This window comes from Dromaius novaehollandiae, chromosome W, assembly GCF_036370855.1.
Source record: "Dromaius novaehollandiae isolate bDroNov1 chromosome W, bDroNov1.hap1, whole genome shotgun sequence".
Taxonomy (NCBI): domain Eukaryota; kingdom Metazoa; phylum Chordata; class Aves; order Casuariiformes; family Dromaiidae; genus Dromaius; species Dromaius novaehollandiae.
In genome coordinates this window covers 25,048,788-25,072,377 of record NC_088130.1, presented here as the reverse complement: position 1 = coordinate 25,072,377, position 23,590 = coordinate 25,048,788, and the positions used below count along the sequence as shown (strand labels likewise).

At 37.0% G+C, this 23,590-nt stretch overlaps 1 protein-coding gene across 9 annotated transcripts in view; it reads left to right on the top strand.

Moving 5' to 3' along the window:
* Positions 1–23,590, top strand: part of LOC135323447 (synphilin-1-like) — an 83,369-nt gene that overhangs the window by 23,960 nt on the left and 35,819 nt on the right. For 6 of the 9 annotated variants that reach the window (XM_064501003.1, XM_064501000.1, XM_064500997.1 and 3 more), the window contains 2 exons: positions 11,693–11,795; positions 17,444–17,516. In XM_064501003.1, the coding sequence (XP_064357073.1) occupies positions 11,739–11,795; positions 17,444–17,516 (130 nt within the window). In that variant the 5' untranslated portion in view covers positions 11,693–11,738. Of the gene's footprint in view, positions 1–7,380; positions 7,483–7,582; positions 7,602–10,143; positions 10,203–11,692; positions 11,796–17,443; positions 17,517–23,590 lie in introns of those variants that run through there. The other 3 variants (XM_064501001.1, XM_064500999.1, XM_064501004.1) reach the window with 3 other exon arrangements.

Sequence of the window (23,590 nt, the reverse complement as noted above, 5' to 3'; positions counted from 1 at the left end):
AGTATTGGATATTCTACATTACTAGTGGTATGAAATCCAGTAAGTGTTTGAAACGTAAACTTTTTTTTCAGAGTTACATGAATTTATAAGCTAGCAAAATACTAAAAAATAAGATCTTGGAGAAAGCAGTAATGGTTAACAGACACCCACCAGTACTAGTCTGTACACTACATAGTATTTTCAGGTACGTTTCCTGCTCTCATTTGGAATGTGTCAAAAGGTGAGCTTTCCGTTATTCCTTTAGTGGTTTGTTTCACAATCTCAGTAGATGTCACCCATAAGATGTTTTCCCAATGTATATATTTTTTTTGTTCTTAGAGAAAAAATGCTAACTTTTCATCATCTTCCATCGTAATTAATGACTCTTCTTCCTTGATGTTTATACCTTTAAAATATTTTAAACTTATTTACTACTTTGACTCTGCTTTGTGCAGGGGATTTGGCCTAGATGATTTCCAGAGGTCCTTTCCAACCTGAACAATTCTGTGATTCTGTGATATTTTGGGGGAAAATGTTGTTCAGTCCATGGGTTATTTCTTAGGGTATATAAAGCTATTAGAAATGTCTTTCCTGATTTCCCCTCCCCTCCACACACACACACTTCTTCATTTTGAGAAAGCACTGCTTTTCTGAAAATGTACTTTTGTTGACTGAAAAAATATTTCAATGAATCAAGGTTCAGGGTTAAAATTTCTGTTTGTAAGTGCAGTTCCACTCATTCATCCTTCTTTTTGAAAGCACTACAACCTTTCGTATGGGAAGAGCATATTTTCATGGGAAGGATACTGACTTTTTGTAAAGAAAAAGTGGCCCTTTCATACCTGAATGGTAAGAACATCATACGTTGAGTAGCCTTTTTTTTTTTTTTAATATTTTGTATACCTCCAGATGACTTAATTTAAAATTTGCAAGTAGATAATTTTAAAGGAGACTTAGTATTTCTCCTGTAGCAGGAATTTGAAAACTAGTACACTACATATTGAGTAGAATCACTTTGTCGTCATAGTGTCACACCGTCACAGAATTTTTAGAGGGAAGGCTGAACAAATTAATTTTGGGAACAAGTCTTAATTTAAGATGGCAATTAAATGTATAATAATTGTTATGTAGTATATATTACCATTGATATTAAATATATCATTATGTAAATTATCTGTAATCATTAAATAATATATAATCATTAACATCATTAATTATGTTAGATATATAATCATAAAACGGTTTAAAGGAAGAAGCAGAAGTTCACTACCATTTAAAGAGCCTTTCTTAAACAAATGACGCGAACAGCCACCCTGCCCAAATAGGATAAGCCTTTGGCAGGAAGTAGTAGTCAGCAGCTTAGTATGTAGAATGAAAGTAGAAATGGAAGTAAGTTATGTAAAACTACAGGATATTTTCTGCATTTGGCTAGTTTGGTGTGCTTTAACAAAAGATTGCTGAGACAAATGGACAGTGCATTATTTCATTTTATCTTCCCTCAGAGGAAGTTGACTTTTTAGGTGGAAAATTATTCAATAAGGAATGAGCATATAGAAATTATTGCTTAAAGTTACTCTGTGGCCCCTGTGTGCAGGTAATAGGATGACATGTCAGAGAGGAGAGGAAAGGATGCTGCTGCGGTGTGCTCAGCAGGAGCTGTTATCGCTGTGCTTAATACCCCTGTGAAAGCACTGCTGTTCCCACTGGCCTGGCTGGCAGGTGGGTGAGTGGCAGTGACAGACCATGTTCCAGATCTCATGCAAAAGTTCAGATTGTTAGAAGCTGAAGTAAATCACCCTTCCTTACAGTTTAGCTTGAGATTGGGTCAAAGGCAGCAGTCGTATGTTCCCTTCCACGTGTGCAGGGAATGTCTAGGACAGACGCGGTCTTGAAGACTACAGAAAGAATTAGCTGACTGGAAAAGCTTATAGATATTTTCTGCTTCTGCAGTTGACCTGAAAATCATCCTGTCTGAAAAAGTTGCCTTACAGGGTAGAGTATGATGAAGTGAGCATATTATTGCATGAGTGTAGGGTATTTTGTATTATCAGTGAATAGCCTTGTAGTAGTTCAAAGGGAATACAAACATAAATTAATCAAAACAGCAAATCGAAGGTCAGTCTTTAAACAGATCACTGACCTCTTATTTATTTTGATAGTTTCATTGAGAATACGAGGACAGTGCCTTAACTTTTGTACAGTCCTTGAATCACATATGCTGCTACAGTTTTAAGATAACAAATACTCATTTCCAACTCCAAAGGTTTCTTCTTCAAGGCTAATTAAAACAAACAAGTTTATTTTTCTAGGCCCCCTTCCAAAATGCTCAAGCGCATGCATTCTGACTTAATGCTTTGAGTCCAATTTTCTTTATTTGAATCTCAAAGGAACTACAAAACTGTGGGGTGGAAAGGATGGCACTTACTAGGAGAAATTCGGAGACATTCTCAGCTTATCAGATGTCTTCACAGCTGCATTACAGTGCAAGCCACTTTTCAGCTAGGCATGCCACTCAGTAGCCTTGAACACTGACTTCTTTTTGTTAGCTTGTTTTCTTTTGGGAGTGAAGAAATGAATTTAGGCTCTTTTAATACTAGAAGTAATGCTTGTTCATGAGAGCACTAAATGGGACAATATTTAGAAAAGCAAGTAGAGGAGACTGTAGGAAAGTACCTCCTAACAACCAGATACTCCTTGCCTCAAGGTGGGTAAAGTCTTAGCCACACAGGGATTAATGGCAAAGCTTTCATGTACTTTAGTGGAGCTCAGATGTCATCCTCTGAGTTATACTTTGCTTTTGGAATAAGTAAGTTATGTGGAGTACTATTCAGGGTGCTAAAAAAGCATGAGGAACTGACTCTGAGCATACTTTATCCTCGCTCTGTGTCTCTTGACATATGGATTACTTTCAGACTGCATGTCATCAGTCACTGTAATTGTTAAAAATACTTGATGTTAACTCAATTTGTGGTGACTCTTCTGTGCAATTCATAAGGGTAGAAGATAGAACAGGTGAACCACACAGTATTTCCTACCTCCACGTGACTTCTTTAAATAATGTCTCTTAAGACTCCATGGAGTCTGAACCCAAGTTGTTTTATGGTCAAGGTTGGATAAATCTGCAATCTTGAGGTCTAGGTAGATGGCTGGGAGAGGTCTGTCTCTGTTCAGCCGGAAACAATTACATTTGTTCTCATCTAAAACCAATGTTGAATGTGCATTGACTTCATTAGGAAGAGAGCTGGGCTTGGTATTTGTGTCTTTCCAGGGCTGTGGATGGATTGTTTCTGTATGCCCATAATGCAGGGGTTTTTTTGCAGTTAATTTTTAAAAATCTTTTGGTTGTTGGAACAACATTGTGCTTTGCTGCATTCCCTATTCCTGTCCTGTCAGTGTAACTTGTGTAGTACTTGCATGCTGACTAAAAGCAGTGCTTTTACTTTGACTTGCTCGGAAGTAGCATACTACTATAAATTGCTGCTGCGAACTTTTGAACTCGGGGAAACTTCTGAATAAACGTGATAAGGGATAAGGTAATCCCAGTCTCAGAATTCATTCCTTCACTGAAATAAATCACATCATTTTTCAGTCTCACTGTTAACTTCACTTTTTCTTACAATGAATTGTTATTTCAAATTCATCTTTGCTCTTTAAAATATCTCCCCTCTCCCATTGAGCCTCCTCCCTTTATTTTTTTATATTTGAAAGTTGACTGGGCAGATAATTTCCTTTGCATGATATATTTTTCTTGGCTTACATAAAAGGAAGAAAAGTAAATAAAACAAACTAGTACAAAAGAGGTGCTCAGTCAGTGAGAGAAAATCCAGACATTGAGTGGGACAAGTAATAGAAACAATGTTATTTCCCATAATTAGAAAAAAGGCTCTGGAAGCCCTAGAAGGTAACAAAATTGGTTGAACAGTGCACTGCAGACTGCATTAGAGTATCACAAACCCTCGTATGACTTATTAGTGTCAAAATAGTGTCACAGTATGTCAGGTTGTCATTTTATTTGAATGCATGAAGCTGAAAGGGAATGCTTCAATAGTCAGTGAACCTCAGTTTGAGCTGCAGTGTCTCACTTCACAGTCTCAAGTCATCTGTTTGAATATGTATTGATTAAACCCAAGTAATTTCCCCCTTGGAGTTAATAAAGAGAATGTAAATATGAATGAGAAGCTAGGGTTTTGAAAGAGCACCTGTATTTATTGTAGAAAAATTATTGTTCATGCACGTGACATAAAGATGGAGTTGCAAGCTTTCTATGCTTTTGGCGCTGTCTCCTTATGCTCTGCATTTATGGCCTCTAGAGCTACCATCTGTATTTGGTGAATAAAGATTTTTTCAGTTGTCACGTGGATCTTCTGCAAAGCTTCCAATATGACTTTTTCCAAAGACTATTGCAGCATATTTGCATCACGTTTATTGTTTGATCGGGTTGCTCTTGTAACATGAAGTTCTGTTCATAGACAAGGACACAGACTCTGTGAAAAGCCAGACAAGCATAGAGTGATTGTATGATCCCTGTCCCAAAGAGCTTACAGTTGTTAGTATGAGACAGCGCACAGATGAGCACCAGGCAGCATGAGAAGCAGTAAGGCAGTGTATGACAGCTGGAAAGGAAGTGCTCTTTGCCCAGACTAGCTTTGTTGGGACCCGCTGCCCAAGCTCTCTTGCTTACATCAGTAGTGCATCTCCACTGTTTCCTAAATATGGTAGTGGTCCTGAATGTATTAGAGTGCTTTCCTTACACTGCGTAGCAAATTAGGGTTACAGGGCCAAATACATTTTTGGTAGAACTCCACTATAACAGTGGGGAGTGAGGAGGAATGGAGGAATTGAATTCAAAGTCCCAGCTATTTCCAGCTGCTGACAGAAAATATGCCTTCCTGAGCTGTGGATTTTAACTAGGTGCTGAACTTTTCACTGTGTGCTAAATAGATTTAACGTAATGAAAAATTGCACTGTTGTATTTGTTTGAAACTGAACAAGCTTGGTTTTATGCTCTTAATATTTCTTGATGTAAGTCATGGAATTAAAACTCAGACACTTCCCAGGTTTCAAGCATTGCTTGATACTTCTTCATACTGTATACTGAAATTGAAGATATAAAGCCTTTCCTTTCTGCCTGTGAAGTTTGTTCATACTGAGCTACTGTAGCTTCTGATGCTCAAAAAAAGGCAATATGTTGGTGTGTGTGTTTTTCTTTTCTTTTTTTTTTTTAATCTCAGACCTATAATTGTAAAATGTAATGTTATCCCGTAATTAAAAGCTACCATCATGGCGTTCTGGGATTTAAAGCTTAGAGCTTGAATATTCAACTGTTGCACATGTGTGCTTAAAGAAACCTAGACTTTTGACAACCACTATTAAAGTATTTACATCTGATTTACTTTATATTTGATTGAAAGTTTAAGTAAATCCCCAAATATTTTGGTATAGTAGTTTTGGGATGCAGAAAATAACATACTACCTGGCATTTAGCAGCATCTTTTTAGAGTGACAACAGAGTATGCATTTAATTGAATTGATCTTTTGCTTGTTAATATTGTTTATGTATCCATAAATAATTAAAATGATGCATTGTCAATTACCAGTCACTAGTTATTTTGGGGGGGAAAGAAGGGGGATGCTCCATAAATATTTCCCTTGTGTACCTCTGTGGATTTAGTCCTTCCTGTGCAGCACTGAGACTCTTCTTGGCTGAGATGTTGGTTCAGATTCTTTTCTGAAGTTACCAGATTCCCTGCATCTTTGTTACAAATAGGTCACTACAATCCAGTTACACTTTTTTACTCCACGGCTTTGCACTGAGCGAACAGAACAAGAAACTGAACCTGGTGCTTATTTGCTTTCTGCCTGCCGTACCACTGTTTTCATTCACTCAAGTTAATCAACAAAGAGCAGATGCTCATCTCTACGGCCTTTCTGCTGCCTTAAGTACGTGAGCATGGCTAAAACCATGGCCATAGGCTTCACAATGCAAGAATGGTTTAAAGCATTGCCGCTGGTCCCGCGTTGCGTTGTCTTCATGCTCGCACTGCCTCACAGCAGCCCCTTGGGTTTCCTGGCGCGACTGCTCGTGAGGCTGTCTTGAGCCACATTGGAGGCTCGATCTAGCTTCTAAAAGAACCCTGTGAAAAATATTTCACCTGTGGGTAGTGCACACCGTCAGTTTACGCTGGACTTTTACTTTGCAGAAATGCTGATCTGTGCCCTCTACCTATTACATTGTTGCTTTCTTTTCCCTTTTACAGTGAATTACTTTGCTCTTTTTTCCCCCCACTCACTTAATTGTGTTTTATATTTGTCAATAACAAAATTTCAGTTCAGAGAAATCAGTTTTAGCTGGGAAGAATGATAGCAGAGGAAATGCTATGTTTTGGGAAAACAGAGCTCATGTTTGAAAAGGAGAAAGGTAATTTCTTTTGTTTTGCTTTGTTTTACAATCTAATCATTGTTTAGTATCTGTTACAATACCACATATGCAAGATATTATTATACCAATGCTGCTATTACCACATTTCTGTGTGTTAATTTTCAGTTGGATGATTTCTTCATGATTTCCTAATGGAAATGTGTCGTGAAACAATAAAAACACTTTTTCTTGAATACATATGGGTGAAGTATTATGGGGTTTTCTCTTTTCAGCTTTGAGTTCTATGAGCAGGTGGGATTTCTTTTACCTGTATAAATATACGTGTGTGTGCATCTCTCTCTGCAGGCTGAATTGTCAGACAGGAAACTTGGGTTGTCTTGGATGAAAATTTTACAGAATATTTAACATCCAGCTTTGCTTAGTAAAATATCAGAAGTTTCTGCTAGCATTTTAGAGAAAATAATCTCTATTGCTCTGATGTGGATCTTAGAAGTAGGTTGTTCACCTCTTGTCATCCATTGCTAGCAGTTGCAAGTTTAATTCCAATTAATTTTATCTGGAATTTGACCAGTTTGCTTATGATCTGCTTGTGAATGCTGTTCAGTTTGTTTATACCTCTGGTGATATGCTGGATTCAGCCATTGCAAAGCTCTCAATAATCACAGCTCTGAGTACTATCCTTGCCATATGGTTTGCATTATATATAGCGTAGTTTTACTATGTTAAATGGCATCAAGAGGTGCACCTCCTGAATAAGACTCCAAGTATAGTCATGGGAAATCTTATTTGGTCATAGTATTGGTTCTCTGAGGTGTTGTCCAGTTTCACCACATCAAGAAAAGACTGAAAAGCTTATTTTAGGGAGCAGAATGCATGAGTCTTTTACCCTTTCTTTACACATAACTGAAGACCGTCTTCAGAAAGAGAAGTTTTCCATAGGGAAAATGTGTTTGTGTTGGTTACCAGTTTTTTCTTGAGTTTTGGCCTTTCTGTGTTTCACGTGGTCTTTATATTTTCAGCAGACAGAAGATACCATTTGGGCGGAGGCAGTGTTGCAGGACTGTCATGATGAATTTTGTGCCTCTCCAGGTGAAATGCAGTCCTGCAGTCAGCCACTGATGGAGGTGCAATTTTTTTGCTTCTGTGGCTTCTCGCATACTCAGTAGCACCAACCAACCAATGGAAAAGAATGCAAATTTAACAGCGAGGGGGGAAATATTCAGTGGGAAAATTGTTGCAGAAGGTAAAAGTTCTATAGAGCATTTCCTCCTTCTGCCATACTTTAATTGCTGTCATTCCGCTACTGATGACTATTTTGCCAGTTCCTGACTTCTAGCCAAGCAGTAGGAAAACGAGAGACAGTTCTGTTCACTTTCACCATCAAAGGGAGAGGACAGTAGCAAATCTTTTGTGTATTTACTGCTGGCCCTTTTGAAATATGGCAAACTTAGGTTGAACCTTTAATTTATTATATTTAAATTAGCAAAGGAAATGAACTAGGCTATGCCACTTCCTGAAGTTTTAAAGAAGAATGAATGTTTAAACTGGTGGACATTGCTGACTAAGCACGTGCAATCAGAATCGGTTAAAGTGTGAAACAGCTTTTGACCACAGTAGCTGTTTCTGTACCTTTAGAAAGGGTATTTATTGTGTTTTTGTTTATTTGGGTAATAAAAGTCAATGATTAGCTCATTTTAAAGTTGAGACATATTAGGGGGTATACAAAAGAAAGTGTATTTTCAACTTTTGATTTGGAACTAAAAATTAGATTGGAAAGGATGAAATCTTTTTCTTCAGAAATCTTGAAATGTGTGGCAACCAGGAACAGCCACTTCTTTTCTGTTATTAAAGCTATGCTTCCTTTCCAGTTAAATTCCAGTTAAAATTCCAAGTTAAAAACTCAAATTCAGTGAAGCTGCTCTGGTTGGTTTTTTAAGCTATTTGTATGTGATATGGTCCATAGATGTCTTTTAAACTTTGGCGTTTTGATTCTCATTCTTAACTTCATATATGTACCACCTTGTGGGTGATACGGGGTAGATTCTGAAGTCCTGTCATTTGTGCAAGACAGCACATACGCGGTTGAGGTTTGTTTTACTTCTGAAACTGACTTAGTTTGAGCTTGTATCAACAGCCACAGTGATAAAGTGGCAGTTAGTCTTTACATCTATGGAGGACACTTAGCAAGATTGAGCTATAGAACCCCCCCTTGAAGAGCATAATCCTAAGAATATCCCCCCCCCCCCCCGCCAAGGGGGATGGCAGTGACATTAAAAAATGAGAACTGCCCAAACTGCTTATTGTGGGAGCCTGTTTTGACAAACGTGCTTGCTTTTTGCAAAGAGTCCATGACTCAGTATGTTTTAGTGCATTGAATAACACTGTATCTTCACTTTTTGAAGGATGAGACAGTGGTGTGGAAGTGAACTTAAAGCCATTCTCCCACAAAATACTGTCTGGTGCAAATCATCTCCATTCTTACAGTAGGAGGCATACAGAAATCTAAAATGACCAATCTTAAATATTACTTAAAATGAGTGGTATCTGAAATTATGGATCTCTGAACCTCTTGCTCTAATGCAGAAGATCACATCCCTAAAATGAGAATGAGGTTCCTTCTCTCATCACAGTTGTTACTGGGATCATTCTTTTTCAAAGGACTGATGTTTCTAGGTACTTCTGGACAGAAGGGTATAAATTCAGTTCATTTTTAAGCTTCAGTTCATTGTAAGTGCAGTTATTATTTGATTGTACTAACTTATGTAATTACCTATTTTTTTTAACCAATGGACAAGCAACTTCTGAAAAATATTCTTCTTCAAACCATTCCACAACTCTGTCACTTCTGTTGATACTGAAATTTTGTATTGGTAATGACAGTGATCATAGTTGAGATTTCAGAAATTTTCCTTGCACAAGTTCTCTAGAAGCCCGTTGGTTACTTTAATGGTGATATAATTACCCCCAGGGGATTAAAGTAGCCTGCTGTGCATTCTTTTTTCTCCCTGTTGCTCCGACCTAGTTACTCTTGTATATACTACCTTCTGTGTCCTTGGGTCAGCCTCTGTTCAAAGATCCTGCCTTTGCTTTCCACTTCAAGCAGCTTGCAAGGCCATCACTCAACATATCAAACTCTCATTTCCTATTTCTCACTGCTCTCTGGAACATAAACTTGGCTAGGTGTTAGGGAAGTGTGTAGTGTGCTCTGCAAATACCATTATGCATGTCCTTGCACTCTTGTGCCATACTAATTGTCACCCCATTCCCTTGCCCTAATCTGCTCATCTGCAGTGTAAAAAAGATTTAGTAGGTCTGCAGAATCTGTTTCAGCTCTTACATTGCTCACTATCAAATGGTTGACAATGGAGGAGAGGTTTTGTATGATAAACACAGAGTAGATACACATATAGATACAAACAAAGCAGGACTTTTTTTCCCCTGGGTCTTGTGCTTGCAAAAGCAACTTGGTTGTTAGTTTTGTGATGGTATAGGTGACAGAATATTTTACCACAGGTAAGTGATAATGTCACCCAAATATGGCATGTTAAAGCAGAAAGTTTAAAATATACAGAAATTTTATGTTTTTGTTCATAAAGCACAACAGCTGATCCCTTTCACTGCGAGGATTTTGTCTTGATTTTAGTGGTCTCCTCTAAGAATAAACTTAGGATTTGGAGATTGTTCAAAATGAACAGTTTCTAATTAGGTTCACATTATAGCCACTTCTGTTTTCTCATATAAAGTTGGAGTGAAGGCTTTACACTGCTCTTTTTTCCTTCTTGTAGCCATCTCCCTTCTCTCTGCTTCACTCAATCCTAACAACCACAGTGAGAGCCAAAAATAGGTAGGTGAGGTTGTTTTTATGCGCTGCCTTTCTCCCCAGCTATTCCTTATATTGCAAGGAGGGGAAATATCCTAATGCATTAAAGAAAACGTTTTTTTCATTTAAAGAGAAAATGATACTGAACAATCCTTTAACTTCAGTAATTTGATGAGAAACAAAAATTTGCTTTTCCCGCTTTTGCAGTTTTGCAGCAGAGAGCGTGCTTCTCAATTCTTCTTTTAATAGCATTTCAAGCACAGCTGTCTTAAGACCAGCTTTGTGGTTGGAGGGATGGTATGAAGGAGATTAATGATTGAGGTTTTGTCTGCCAATGAATATAACACCTGCAGAAAAGTATTTTCTTCAAAACTCTTATGTTAGGGCATTCTTAACCACATATTAGTGATTCATACAATGATTTTGTTTAGACCTGCACAGCTAAATTTTCATTATTCATAAACATATTTCTTGCCAGTTGTCATATGAATAAAGTGGGACTGTTTTTTTTTCCTTCAGCCATTTCCTTTTGTTATGTACAGTACTAGAAGAATTAATTTGCTTCCATAATAACACTTAATACTTTTCACATCATTTAAAAATGCATTATCACCTTTCTTTATCGGCTAACTTTAAAATAGCTTCCTTTTTGGCTTTCACTTCTTTTCTACTTGTCTTTAGTGATAATGCATGCCTTTGTCTTGGTTAGGATTAAGAAAGTTATGAATGTTTTATTGTCCTTGATCTTCTGAATTGTTTAAGCTCTGATTTATTCAGAACTCTGTATTGAATTTTCCAGGCAAATTTCTTGCTTTGTTCCCATGTAGAATTTTATCTTTTTTTTCCTTTGCTGTGAGGAAGTGATGAAGAGTCCTGAGAACAGTGCACATAGATATACTTCTGCTTTATCCTTGCTTATTGTTTTTGGGGAGGTGCAGTTGCAGACTGAGGAGAGAGAAATCATCCATCTGTAAAGTACTGTCTTCTTCCCACTCAAAGATGTTCTGCATCGCTTGCATGGAGAAGTGGACATAAGGTTGTGATAGGATTTTACTTCCTGTGGACAGCATGCTTCTCTGTTCTCTGCCTTCCTGAACGGTAGTAACACAAACTTTGGTAACACAAATTGCTGCATTCAGGCTGGTAAAGTAATAGCATCCTTAGGAGAAGGTACATCATTAGTACGTCTATAGTTGCAAGCCAGTGAGAGATGAGGGACCTCAATAGCTTAGATGTTTACACCCGTATTGAACTCTGGGAGGACTGAGTGATGCAGGATCAAGGCTTTATGACTGCCAGTTTAATTACTACATAGTTATCCTCCCCTAATAATTGGAATGGCTTCTTCAGGTATGCAGGTTATAGGAGACAAACTATGTTTGGCTTTTAAGATAAAGTTATGAAAGACTTTGCTATGTAAATTAAATGCTTTTAATATTCTAGTAATTCTGTTAAAACATTTCTGTGCGTTTTCGACTCTTTAGTAGATAATCCTTTTCTCTTTTCTTATTTAGGTCTTTGCTACTGTTCTGACTCACCCAAAATGTCCATAGAAGAATAATGGAAGCCCCTGAATACCTTGACTTGGATGAAATAGATTTTAGTGATGATATATCGGTAAGTCCAAGTCTTATTTTATTTACTCAGGTTGAGATAATCTTAGGTATCTTGGTCATGACACAACAAACAACACTTACTAGAAGCCAGATTTCTTTTTACCTCATGTATATGAAAAGTGTAAATAATTTGAATGCAGAATAAAAATAATTTATCTTGTCAGGGAAGTCTCTAGTGACCTTGGAAGAACTCGAGCCCTCTACCTCAGTTAGTAAAAGTTACTTGCAAATCGAATTAATAAATCAGTATTATTTCTGGATTGCTTATGTACTCTATTGTCTTGAATGAGTTACACGCTCACTAAAGCATTAATCACCAAAATGGTAGTTTGTCTGTTTTTTAATTGTAAAGAGTTCCCAAAGTAAAAAACTTCCAGCATCTCTCACCTCAGAATTGCTCCCCCTTCATATGATTTGCTACTCAGCCCTTTTCACTAGCAGACATCTTCAAGTCCAGCAAGGTTTTCTAAATAGGTGTGATGTAGCTACTTGTGACATTGTTGAGTGCAGCAAGAGGCAGAAGGACTTTCAGGGATTCAGAGACAGCACTGATCCTAGTGTAACATCAAGCAACTGTAATTGTAAGCAAAAATACTGCTCTTCTAAGTTAGTAGTTAGTGTTTCTTATAGGAAGCACTGATACAGTATATTCCCTTATTCTTAGTAAAACTTCTGCCAGTGTTTCTGCTTTATTTGTAGCAGAGCTAATATCTTGAATGTCTGGTTAACCAGCGACTTGAATATATAAATTAAATCCACCATTATCAGAATTTATTAATTCAATCTTCAGGTCTCATTTACTGTCAAAGACAGTATGCCCCTATCTCCCCCCGTGTTCTTTATATACGTATAAATATATAATATAATATATATATATTTTTTTAAGGAAAACGCCGTGTTTTCCCTTTAGCATTTGGGACTCCTGATTCATTTTAAAACATTCCAGATGCTTTGTTTGCAGATGGATTCCTTTTGGAGAGGATTTCACTTTTATTTATTGTAACACTGAATCTTTATGAAAGTGGAAGAGGGCAAATACCTGAGATATTACAAGCCAATGAGCCAATCCTGATAGGATACCTTATTCTGGGCAACTTTCTTTTTATTGCTGTTATATGGTAGATCATGTCTTGGTATCTGTTTCTATACTCAATTTTGTAAAACTCTAAAACATATTAGATGTAACCTCTCCATGTCTCTCCCATTGTGACTGTTGCTGCATACTGGTGGGTTAGGTTACTCACTTTTCTGCTGAACGACTCAGACTGCCTTTTAACAGGCTGTTCTCTGATGTGATGCTGAACCTCGAATTAAAAACTAGCACAACTTATAGAGGTAGCAGTTTTACTCTCCACCTTTAACAGGTAGGGAAACAAAGATTTGTTGCCAGAAACAACATAAAAACGGAATTCCTGGTTATTCTAGTACTGTACTCATCTCTTAATGTATATAATATACAGATACCTGGCCTCCACATTTTATCACTAGGCAGCCATGGAAAGAAAAGCTGCTCAGCATTGGTGTTAGCAATTTAAATTGTTCTTGATACTCCTCTGGTTCTAATCCATTGCAAAAAAGTACTGACTAAAAATAATGGTGGCAAGAAAACTGCTATAATGATGTACCTGTAAAAAGTACATGCATTAGAAAGCCACTATCGTAGCCCTGATCCTTGTAGACCATTTAAGCCAAAAGGACCAGAATGTAATAATTATAGAAGATAGACCAGGATCTGTTTTAAAAGGCAAATAGAGACTTAAATGTTTTTGGTTTGATTTTGATTAATATTGCATTTGTACATAAGTAAATGAAACTCTGCATTTCTCAAAATAAGATGCTTATTTTGCAAACTCAGATGGTGCCATTGCAGATGAATCTGATGCAGCTGATTTGAGTGTAGCTTAGACAGAATAGGTTTATGGGACTCTTGCTTACGTTGCACAAAAATAATATTCTGTTCACAATGACATTAAGCAGCCAAACTTAATTTTTGTTAATTTCTTCATGAGTCAGTAACTATTCACACAAAGGAAGAAATACAAAAAATGGGACCTGTAAGCTGCATTAAATGTCAAACACTTTAAAACTAAAAGTATATTTTAAATTTTCTCCTTTTTCCCATCACTACTTTGATTTTGCACATAAAATTATCCCTGCGCGTAAGTTGTATAGTGGTGGTATAGTTACTTGAAGGTTTCCTAATCCTTTTGCTAAAGTGCAGGATCTTTATTGCATGGGCATATTATCCAAGTGAAAACTATTATATTTCTTGGTTTACAGAAGTAACACCAAATGACCTATAACAAGGGCTTCTAGTGCTAGATATTTGTAAACTATTTGGGGCTGAGTTCGTAGGTTATTGCTGTGATTATTCAAATAGCTCTGTGTGAATGAAAGACTGGCTCTGTGGTGGCAGTGCAGAACCAGACCTAACTTAAAAGTTTCTGGTATTTCTTGGATACAAGTGCATTTTGCACACGAGCGGTGCTGCATAGAATGGCCTTGTTAGAGATTGATGTTTTCTTTATCATGTGTTATGTTGTGTTAAATGCGTTCAGTGTGCTAAAATCTGAGAACCAGGTTAAATTTAAAAGGTTGACATTTTTATTTACTCAAATTCTGTAGCCCAGTTTACATGACTAGCAATGTTTTGTTTGAGGAGAAAGGTTCAATTCTCCCCTGAAATGATAGTGTCTGTTGAAAAAAAACCCCAGGATTATCTGCATTTGCATCAAATACTTGTTACTATCCCTTGTCTCCTGATTGCTGTTATTACTGTTCTTCCACCTTATAAAGTTCCCAAGGGGTTTGCTGAAATTCGCTATGTTAGGTTGGAGACAAGTTTTAAAAGCAAAAGAACCCACCACCACTGATGACAAAAACAAATAACCCCAAGCAACAGTCAAAATGCTATTACAAGCATTAGCCGTGTAAGAATGTTTTGTAAGAATGTTACTGAATTCCACCGTCCACCACAAAATATTTTTATAAAATAGCGGAAAGCAGAGTATGCGTTGACTAATGAAGCAATCTGATGTGCTTTTCTGTCACACTATCACTTATGCCTTGGGGCATGGCCCTCAATTCTTTGTTGACGTGTTTGCTCTTTCTCTAATGGGGCTAAAGAGAATAAATATCACTTAGGAGAAATGAGGCTTAATTTGGTATGTAAAAATAATTTAAGATTATTGACTGAAAAGTGGAAAATAATTAGATTAAAATGCTATTTTAATGGCAGTGAGACCAGAACAGTGTACCAGGGAAAGGTGGTGATTTCCACCTCTTTTGCTGTCACTTTGTGATACTCCTAGCGAACTTGAAATTTTGGCCTGAAGAAGGGCTAACAATCATTACTGATAGTTCAGAACTGGAGATAGAGTATGAGAGAAAGTAATTACAGAGGGAAGAACTGGCAACGGATCGTGCTTATGGTTGGGAAAGGTCCATTTTAAAGAGCTATTTCAGTTGCTTCCTGGCATCTTTATAGTGTTTCAACTGAAAGCCTCTGTCTTGACCACAAAATACAGATGGCAGAAATGTAAATGTACAAAAGTCTTTTTGAGGGCAGAGGTGAGGAGGAGGAAATCTGTTAATGAAATCAAATCAGTATGATTAAAATGCATAATCAAATTTATAACTTTATTAAACAGATTTTTTTTTGGTGGTGGGGCTGGTAATTGTATACATTTTAATGCAATGTTGAAGCAGAAAGAAAATTTGTTCTTCCAGGGAAGTATAGGAAAAAGACAGAACGAAAAATGGCTCTCACTTTTGAGGGTGCCTGACAAAACACATAGCAATGGAGTACAAAAGGCTTGATTCTAATTGAATTACAGACTGTATAATAGTTTAAACTGCACCAGCTGGTCTTATGAAGCTACCATATTCCTTGGAGACATGTTCCTTGGATTCTCTTAAGAATCTTGCTAGACCAGTTCAGCATTGCCTTGTGAATCGTTGTGCTGAAACAGCAAGATGTGTAGCTTAACAGCTCAATCTTTATTAAACAATAACTACAGTGAAGCAAAGCACATGGTGCTTGTGCATGTGTGTGTTTAACTTGTATTAATTTGTATTTAGTAGCATCTTTCTCCCTGTCTCCCTTCTGCTGTTTGTTGCCTTAGACTGTCAGATCTTAGAGCAGTCGTCAGCGCCTCATATTCAGCCCCATGTTTAATGGGGATTGGAGATGCTGGGTAGTTCTGTGGAGTGCTGCTATGCATTTTAATTAATAAATTCAGTGTTAGATCCTGGGAATGCTTATGAGAGATTCTTACTGTCATAGCTGAGTTTTCTCAATACCTCTCTGATTCAGGCTGTCAAGAGAAAAAAAGGCATTGGAAGTTTTTGAGGCTGAATAAAGTAACTACGATCCATTGAGTAACAGTCTTACTTAAACTCGCTTGCATCAGAGAAGTGAATTACTTCAGCAATTGGTCAGATGAAGTTTGTTATATTATTTTAAAGTAGATTGCCAGACATTTGTTAGAAGCAAATTAAACTTCGAATGATGAACTGTCAACAAAAAGCCAGGACAATGTATGACCATATCTTTTTTGCATGGAAAGATGGTGTTTTTAGGTATAGTTGTTTTGCTTCACTGGTCAATAGCACACCAGCTAAAAATACCTGCTTCTTTGAAACCATATGGTGTTCATATATTCTTTAAAAATTTTCAGTTGTGCTAATCCTAAATGCTTTTTTCTGCTTCTGTTTCCAAAATACTGATTTTAATACTTTCATATGTTCAAAGCCATTGATTTTTCACACACATCATGATTTTCATTTGTTTAAGTGAAGATTTCTATACGACTTGAACATTAGATTAAGGAAGATTTGGTATTAAGTAATTTAATTTCTGTATGTCAGAATTCGTAGTTTTATAGCATTGGTTTGTGTGCCTTATTCAGTTTATTCCGCAAGTTATCAGGGGGAAAACTGCTGTTTAGTATGTATAAGCATATGCCATCCTTGTTCTTTCCCTTTTTAAGGTTGAATTCAGAGAATAACATACTGATCAATATCAAGTATATCTGTCACATCAAAGTAGTAATGCATATTTGGTTTAAGAAAGCCTAAGTTAGAGAAAGGAGCTTGTGGCCTGATATGTGTATGTACATGCAGCACACTCTGAAATCAGTGCTCTAAGGTGAAAACATTCTGCATTACTTTTACATACATGTAAAGGCTTGAAATCCAAGTCTGTTATGCATGAAGTATTGTGCAAAAAAATGCTGTAATGGAGGTCCAGATGGGTAAAATGAGACCCTTGATGTTTACTGTCTAGCCTAGACAGTAAACATTCCCACCTTTGATATTTCTGTGAATCCCATGGAGAGAATGGATATGTAAAGGATATTTGTGACTTGATCATTGGTAATCTACAGTAAAGAGAACTTTGAGGTGGGAGGGTGCTTTGCCGTAGCTTCAAAAATCTGTTCGATATCCTTTGAGGTAGGACACGGTTGGTTGTATAGACCAATGCCTCCTGATTTCTTTTGTGCTGCTTGTGAATAACATCAGACTGACAGAAGTACCCTCAGCTTGGTAAGTCTAGGCTATGACCACAACATTAAGAATCACTTGAAAAGTCTTAGTTTTTACCTTTGTAAATGCATTATTTCATATACATTTTTGCCTTTCTTTCAGTATTCCATAACTTCTCTCAAGACCATCCCAGAATTATGTAGACGGTGTGATTCACAAAATGAAGACAGATCAGGTACGATGCCCACTTCTGTCCACCCATTATTTTCTAGGCTGCTCTTAACCATGTTCAACTTGGCAACAATTGCTTCTTGGCAGTGTTTTCTTGTTTTGTTTTCTTTCGTTTTTGTGCAGCTTTCTGGAAACATGACTTTTCTTTTTTTCTTTTCTTTTTCAACAGATGTTAGTTCATTAGAGGGAAAAAAGTTCCAAAAAAGGATTTGGCTTTATACAGATAAATGTGGGGCTTCATCTCAGCAGCTCCAAACCGCAGTATATGCAACAATTTACTTGAAAACCCGAGAAACCATTGGTGACAAGACGTAATAATGTAGGCGCCAATGAAAAAATGTTGGATACATTTACTACCCATATGGCCACGACTAATTTGAGGGATGATGTTTTGCCAGAGTCTGAAACTCTATCAAGGATGCTACATGTTAGAATCTACTCTAAGGCATACTGTAATAGTTAAGATTAAAGCAGAGTTTTTGAGTTTAATAGTGTAAACTAAATGAAGAATCATGGCATATAGATGAGAAGCAGCTGGAGACCTTTCCCCCCTCCCCCCCCCCCCCCCGACAAAAAGTGCATTCAGTGTTGTTTTTCACTCTGTAAATCAGATTAATCCTCTTTTGTTTTTCTCTTCCTGATGGACCAAAAAGAATCGGTGAGAGGGACACTTTTTTGTTGAGCTATGAAAAGTTTATTGTGCTTTCATTTGATGCTTTAATTGCGCTTCGTCAATGTTGTTGAATCTAAGACATTTATAACAGAAACCTGAGACCTGAAATTCGTGGGAAGATAGAAGGCTTTAAGAACTGTGCTGTACTTTGGCAACTTTTATTTCTGTATTTCCTTTCACAGAGTTGTAAATTACCAAGGTTTGTAACTAAGCTGAAACTTTCTAAGAGCTACTACTTCTGCCAGAATCATGAAAGGCTAAGTCATCACAGCCCTATGCCACTGCCCTGGGGAATAAAGGGAAGTGAAGCTTTCCTTAACATGTATACTCTGAATGTTACTGCCTGCACAGGGGTGGGCAGCGATTGCTTACGTAGTGATACCTGCTGCAAGCGGAGAGGCAGAGAAGAAGTGGAAAGGGAGAAGACCCCTTTTTTTTCTTTCTTTTTTTTTTTTTTCCTCTCTCCCCTTGCTCTCTTTCTTTGTGTGCCCTTGCTCTTGTTCGCACTCTTTCTCTCTCATGCTCTCTTGCTCTCTCTTCCTCACTTGCTTTCTCTGCCTGTCAGAATGAACAGCTGATTATGTGCTTGTGGGCTGTAGATTATACAGAAAGAGATAAAGCTACGGATTCACTCAGTTGCTCCAAGAGCAAGGTGAACCGGAGAACGAGGGCGAGAATAGCCACTAAGCCATTTTTTACTGGTTGGTCTTCATGAAGACTGCTTAGCCAGAGTCGCAACTTAACTAAGTCTGCTCTGTTTTCAAGAAGTGTTTATTTAAAATACAGAGGTTGTCCTTAAATTAAAATGCAAGCCAAGAGCAAGGATGGAGCATTGGTTGTGAGCTCTTCCGAAAGACCTTTGGACATTGACAGCTTATTGTCAATTGCTCAATTGTTTCATGATCCCCTCTGCAGTCAGACATTTTCCAGTGATGATTTTAATTACATCCGCATTCATCTGTTGCTTTGAAGAGCAGTTGAGAGAAGTAACTACAGGCTCTGCTGGAAGACAGCAGTAGCACCAGGGAGTCTGCCAGTGAAACTTATTTCAGAGCTTTGTTTAAAATTCTTGAATCAAAAAAGGAGTTTTTAGCTCTTGGAACTGAAAATAGTACTTAAATCTGTTTTTTTTCATTCTGTTTATCACTTACCCATTTTAGTGAATTGAAAATAATACTAAAATGTATTTTTTTTCACTCTGCTTATCACTGAACATACACACTGTTGAACAGGAAGGTATTGCTTTACATCCCTGCTGAGACTTCACTGAAATATCAGTCAAGTTGCATTAATCAACACTGTATAAGGTCCCTATCTTCTGTTTTTTCACAGTTGATTTTGATGCAGTCAAAATGATGCATATCATGGACCATTAAAAGAATCAAATACATTCCCAAAGTTATTGTTGCTCTATGCTGGTTTTGATCAAGATAAAATTTATCATAAATCCTTAGTATGCATGGCAATTGTATATTTATATTACGTTGACAATTTCAATGATTACATGTAGAGTAACTCAGAGGTTTTACCACAAACTGGTCCAGCCCTCTAGTTCATGCCCTCTCCTGCTTTTTAGAGGTTGTATTTTTCTTTAAAATAAAGAAGAATGTGGAAGTAGAACTGTCTGAGGATTATTTTATAGATGAACTAAAAGTTAAGCACAAGTTACTAGTAGGACTGCATAAGTTGAGATCCTAATAGCCTAAAAAATAATGATCTCAGAGAACTTTGTCTCCAAAGAATATTTAGTTCACTAAAACAATTAAGTCAGAAGTATAGAGAAAAGTTTTAACTTTATATTTAAATATATTTATAAATACGTAGACAACCGTATTCACTAGATTGTTTGAACTGATTTAAACCAGACAGCTGCTCTTTGTGGAATTAAATTTTTTAGTTATCTTACAGATAACACGGAGTCCTTATTATTCATTTGTTCACAGTCAAGTTTAGTAAATAGCCTTGACATCCCATTTGCTTTCTCCATTTCACCTACATGTTGAATAATATGTTAGTAACATAGGAAAATGTTAGGTTACATTGTTTTCAGATTGCTCTAAGCGCCTTTAATCCTAGGCGAACATACCAGTGCTTACCAGTCAGTGTGTTTTCTCATGGATTTCACATAGGCTTTTCAACACTTTTTCCATCCCATTTCTTTCTGCCTGTAATTTTTGGTCAAATTACTTGTTCTTTTGGACAAGAAGAGGTTAGAAAGTCTGAGAGATGACTTCCCTTCATATCCCTCTTCTGTCTGAGAATCTGTGCCAGCACAGGAGAGTGCTGTATTTCCTTCCTCGCTTCTTCACAAGATTTGCATGAAACTCATGCTGTTAATACAATCTCAGCACTGTCTTCTCTGTGATCTTCCTTGGATATAGAAATTCTGACTCAGGAAAATTCCAAGGGATTCTTGAGATCAAAGTATATGTCTCACTACCCCCAGGTTACCAGGTGCAAGATTTACAGGGTAGGAGAAAAGGTGTAGGGCAAATTCTGGCTTATCCATTTTACATGGACCATAATGTGTGATTAAGGGCAAGCATAAATGTGGATTAAATATGGATCTAGCTACCTCATTTTTCTGAAATGAAATGGCTAGCCAGCCTATCTGTTGATTTCCAGTATTGTCTAACACAGAATGATGAATTGAAACAGAAATCAGTCCTTTATGCCTTTCTTATTAAGCATGAAATTGGTTGCTTGCTTTTCTGGGTAGATTTTCTAAGGGCACTTGAACAAATGGTTTGGGACATCTGTGTTCAACAAGCTTCACTGAACCGTATCATTGCGTTAAGGTATATTCTGTCAGTTAGGATGACTTTTGGTTGTCATTTAAATGTATGCCTCGAATGAGGACAATATTCTACTTGAAATCTTTATTCACATGTTGATAAAGTTCACCTTTGGTCTCCAGAAGGTATCCTGCTGCTGCACTGCTTTATTAATTGCCAAATTAATTGTGGTTCACAGAAATATTCAGAAAGTTGCTTTCCTATTTGGGGAAATTAATCAGTGAATATGGTACTTATATATTATCCATTGTTTCAGGTTGCACACAATTCCTGTCCCATGCTCTTGGTAGTTTTTTAACTATAACTTAAAATAAAGCAAAGCTTTGATTTGGAGTCAGCATTATTTATATAGCATTAATTTCTGAGTTGTGTTCCAAATATGTCCCAGGTAAATATGTCTGAAACAATACAAAATTGATTGGGTAATTCCAGACTTTGAAAAGCCTGTAGAAGACTCAGGGATTTTCTCAGAAAAAACAGAAATTAGAATCATGAATATGCATTGAAACTTGTGATAGCTATACAGACTCTTTTCCTGACTTGTTTTCATATCCTTGCTCTTTCCATTTTACACATTATGTGCCATGACGAGCTCTTCTGATTTTTCATTAGAACTTCCCTTGTTAGTATCCATTTATATCCCCAGATGAGTCTGAAGAAGGGTAACCCCAGTTTGGAATTGGGAGACCTCAATTTGTCCATTTTGAAGATTTCTTTCCCTCTTTTACATTCACTACTTGGGAAATGACAGCTTTTACAGTGTTCTTCCTCAGGCGAAGCTAAGAAAAATGATTCATTTGCTGAGGCTTGTATTAATGTATGGATCACCTGGAAAAGGTGCAGTTTGAATTATTATTTATCCCCATTGCTGTAATTTTTTAACCCTTTCTTTCTTCTTTATAACGGCTTCAAATTTCACTTGTAAAAGGGAACAAACCCACTCTGTTTCTCTCTGTTCAGGGTCACTCTTTAATTCAGATTCTCATGCTGTAGAACTTGCATTAAAATAACCAGAAGTACTCTTGGAAGTTATTAATATATTAAAACTGTAAAACAGTGCCACCTTCAGTTAAAATTGTTAAATATTTCAGTGATATTAATTAAATGGTAAATAAAAAGATAGTCAGAACTGGTTTTCATTATCTTATTGACGTGTAAAGGACATCCCTTCCTCCATCTCTTGGAATTCCAGTACTGCTGCCATTGTTGGAGATAAATCAGTGTTTAAAAGTGTGAGGAATTTTCTGAAAACTTCCCTAGTGCAGACAACACCTTGGTGTCTGTAAACACGGTCAGAGTTACAGTGCTCTAAACGGATCTGGAATGAGTACAAGACTTAATTGATTGAAGAGACTCTACTGAAGTCTTATCACAAGGAAGAAGGTCAGGCATTTCTTTTAAAGGACAATAAAACTCAACTTGTAAAACTATGCATATAGTTACTACAGGGCCTCAAATGAATCTATGGCGAATTACTGTATTTAAAAAAATATTTTATAGACACCGGCAGTTGTCAATACTAAGTCCATGCTTCTTTAATGATGATGGAAAGTGGAGTAAACCCCACAGTGATGGAAATTTTTGAGCAAAGAAGTGTTTCAGTTAAAGGAAAGTCATTTAAATCCATTCATCTTTCAGTAGCGAATCTTTGTATCTGTTGTGCTGCCTGTCTGCACCACTGCCAGTTGTATGGCCTAGTTGTTGAGCAGCAGCAGTCACGACTACAGAGTATTGGTCAGAGCTTAAACCTAAATGAGTCTCTGCTGGTGGTGACAGAAACGCACAGTTAGAAGTTTGACCATTGCCTCAGAACCACAGTCAGTGCTCAGTGACTGGGAGTAGTTTCTGATGCCTTGTTGGGTGGATCCATGAAGATCTTGCATTGCAGCATCTTTTCAGTACCACTTTTTAGTATCTTCAGTTCATCTCATCATGATACTGATGTATGATATACATTTTTTGCCACCTTCTGTTTGTGTCACAAGTGTTGTAAACTTCATGAAACCATCAGCAATAAAAGGATGTTACTGCACCCTTTTGCCAGGGAGGTGACCTCTTGCACATCAGAAAAGAATTTCAGTTACACGTTTCCTATTGAAATGAGTAAAAGTTGAGTCCTTTGTTATATTCCTTTATACTCAGGACAATTTAAAGATAATCTAACATTTGAGCATTTAGACTGTAAGCATCACAGAAACTGCCTGTCACAAGGATAAGGTTCCATCTGTGTGTGACAATCTTGATGACTGGACAAAACTCATATAATTACCCGCAGGCACTCATGTACGAGACAAAACTCTCCCTTACACCCCTCCACTGCCTGGATACAAAGATATCATTGAAGAATGCTCTGAAGTCAGTAAATCCTTCCAACTGAAAACATGTTATAAGGATCTTTTTTAGAAAGTTCCAGATAGATAAATTTTCACTTCTGCAATCAAATATGCAGCTCTAGGATGCATTAAAAAAAAAAAAAGAAAGAAAACACCCTATGGATACACCTACAGGCCTCTTTATTCACTTCTTGTATTTTGCCTTCTTTAAGAGCAGAGAGCACAATATATGGTCAAGAACTGCTTTTGCAAATTTGACCCTTGCAGGTTTTTGTCA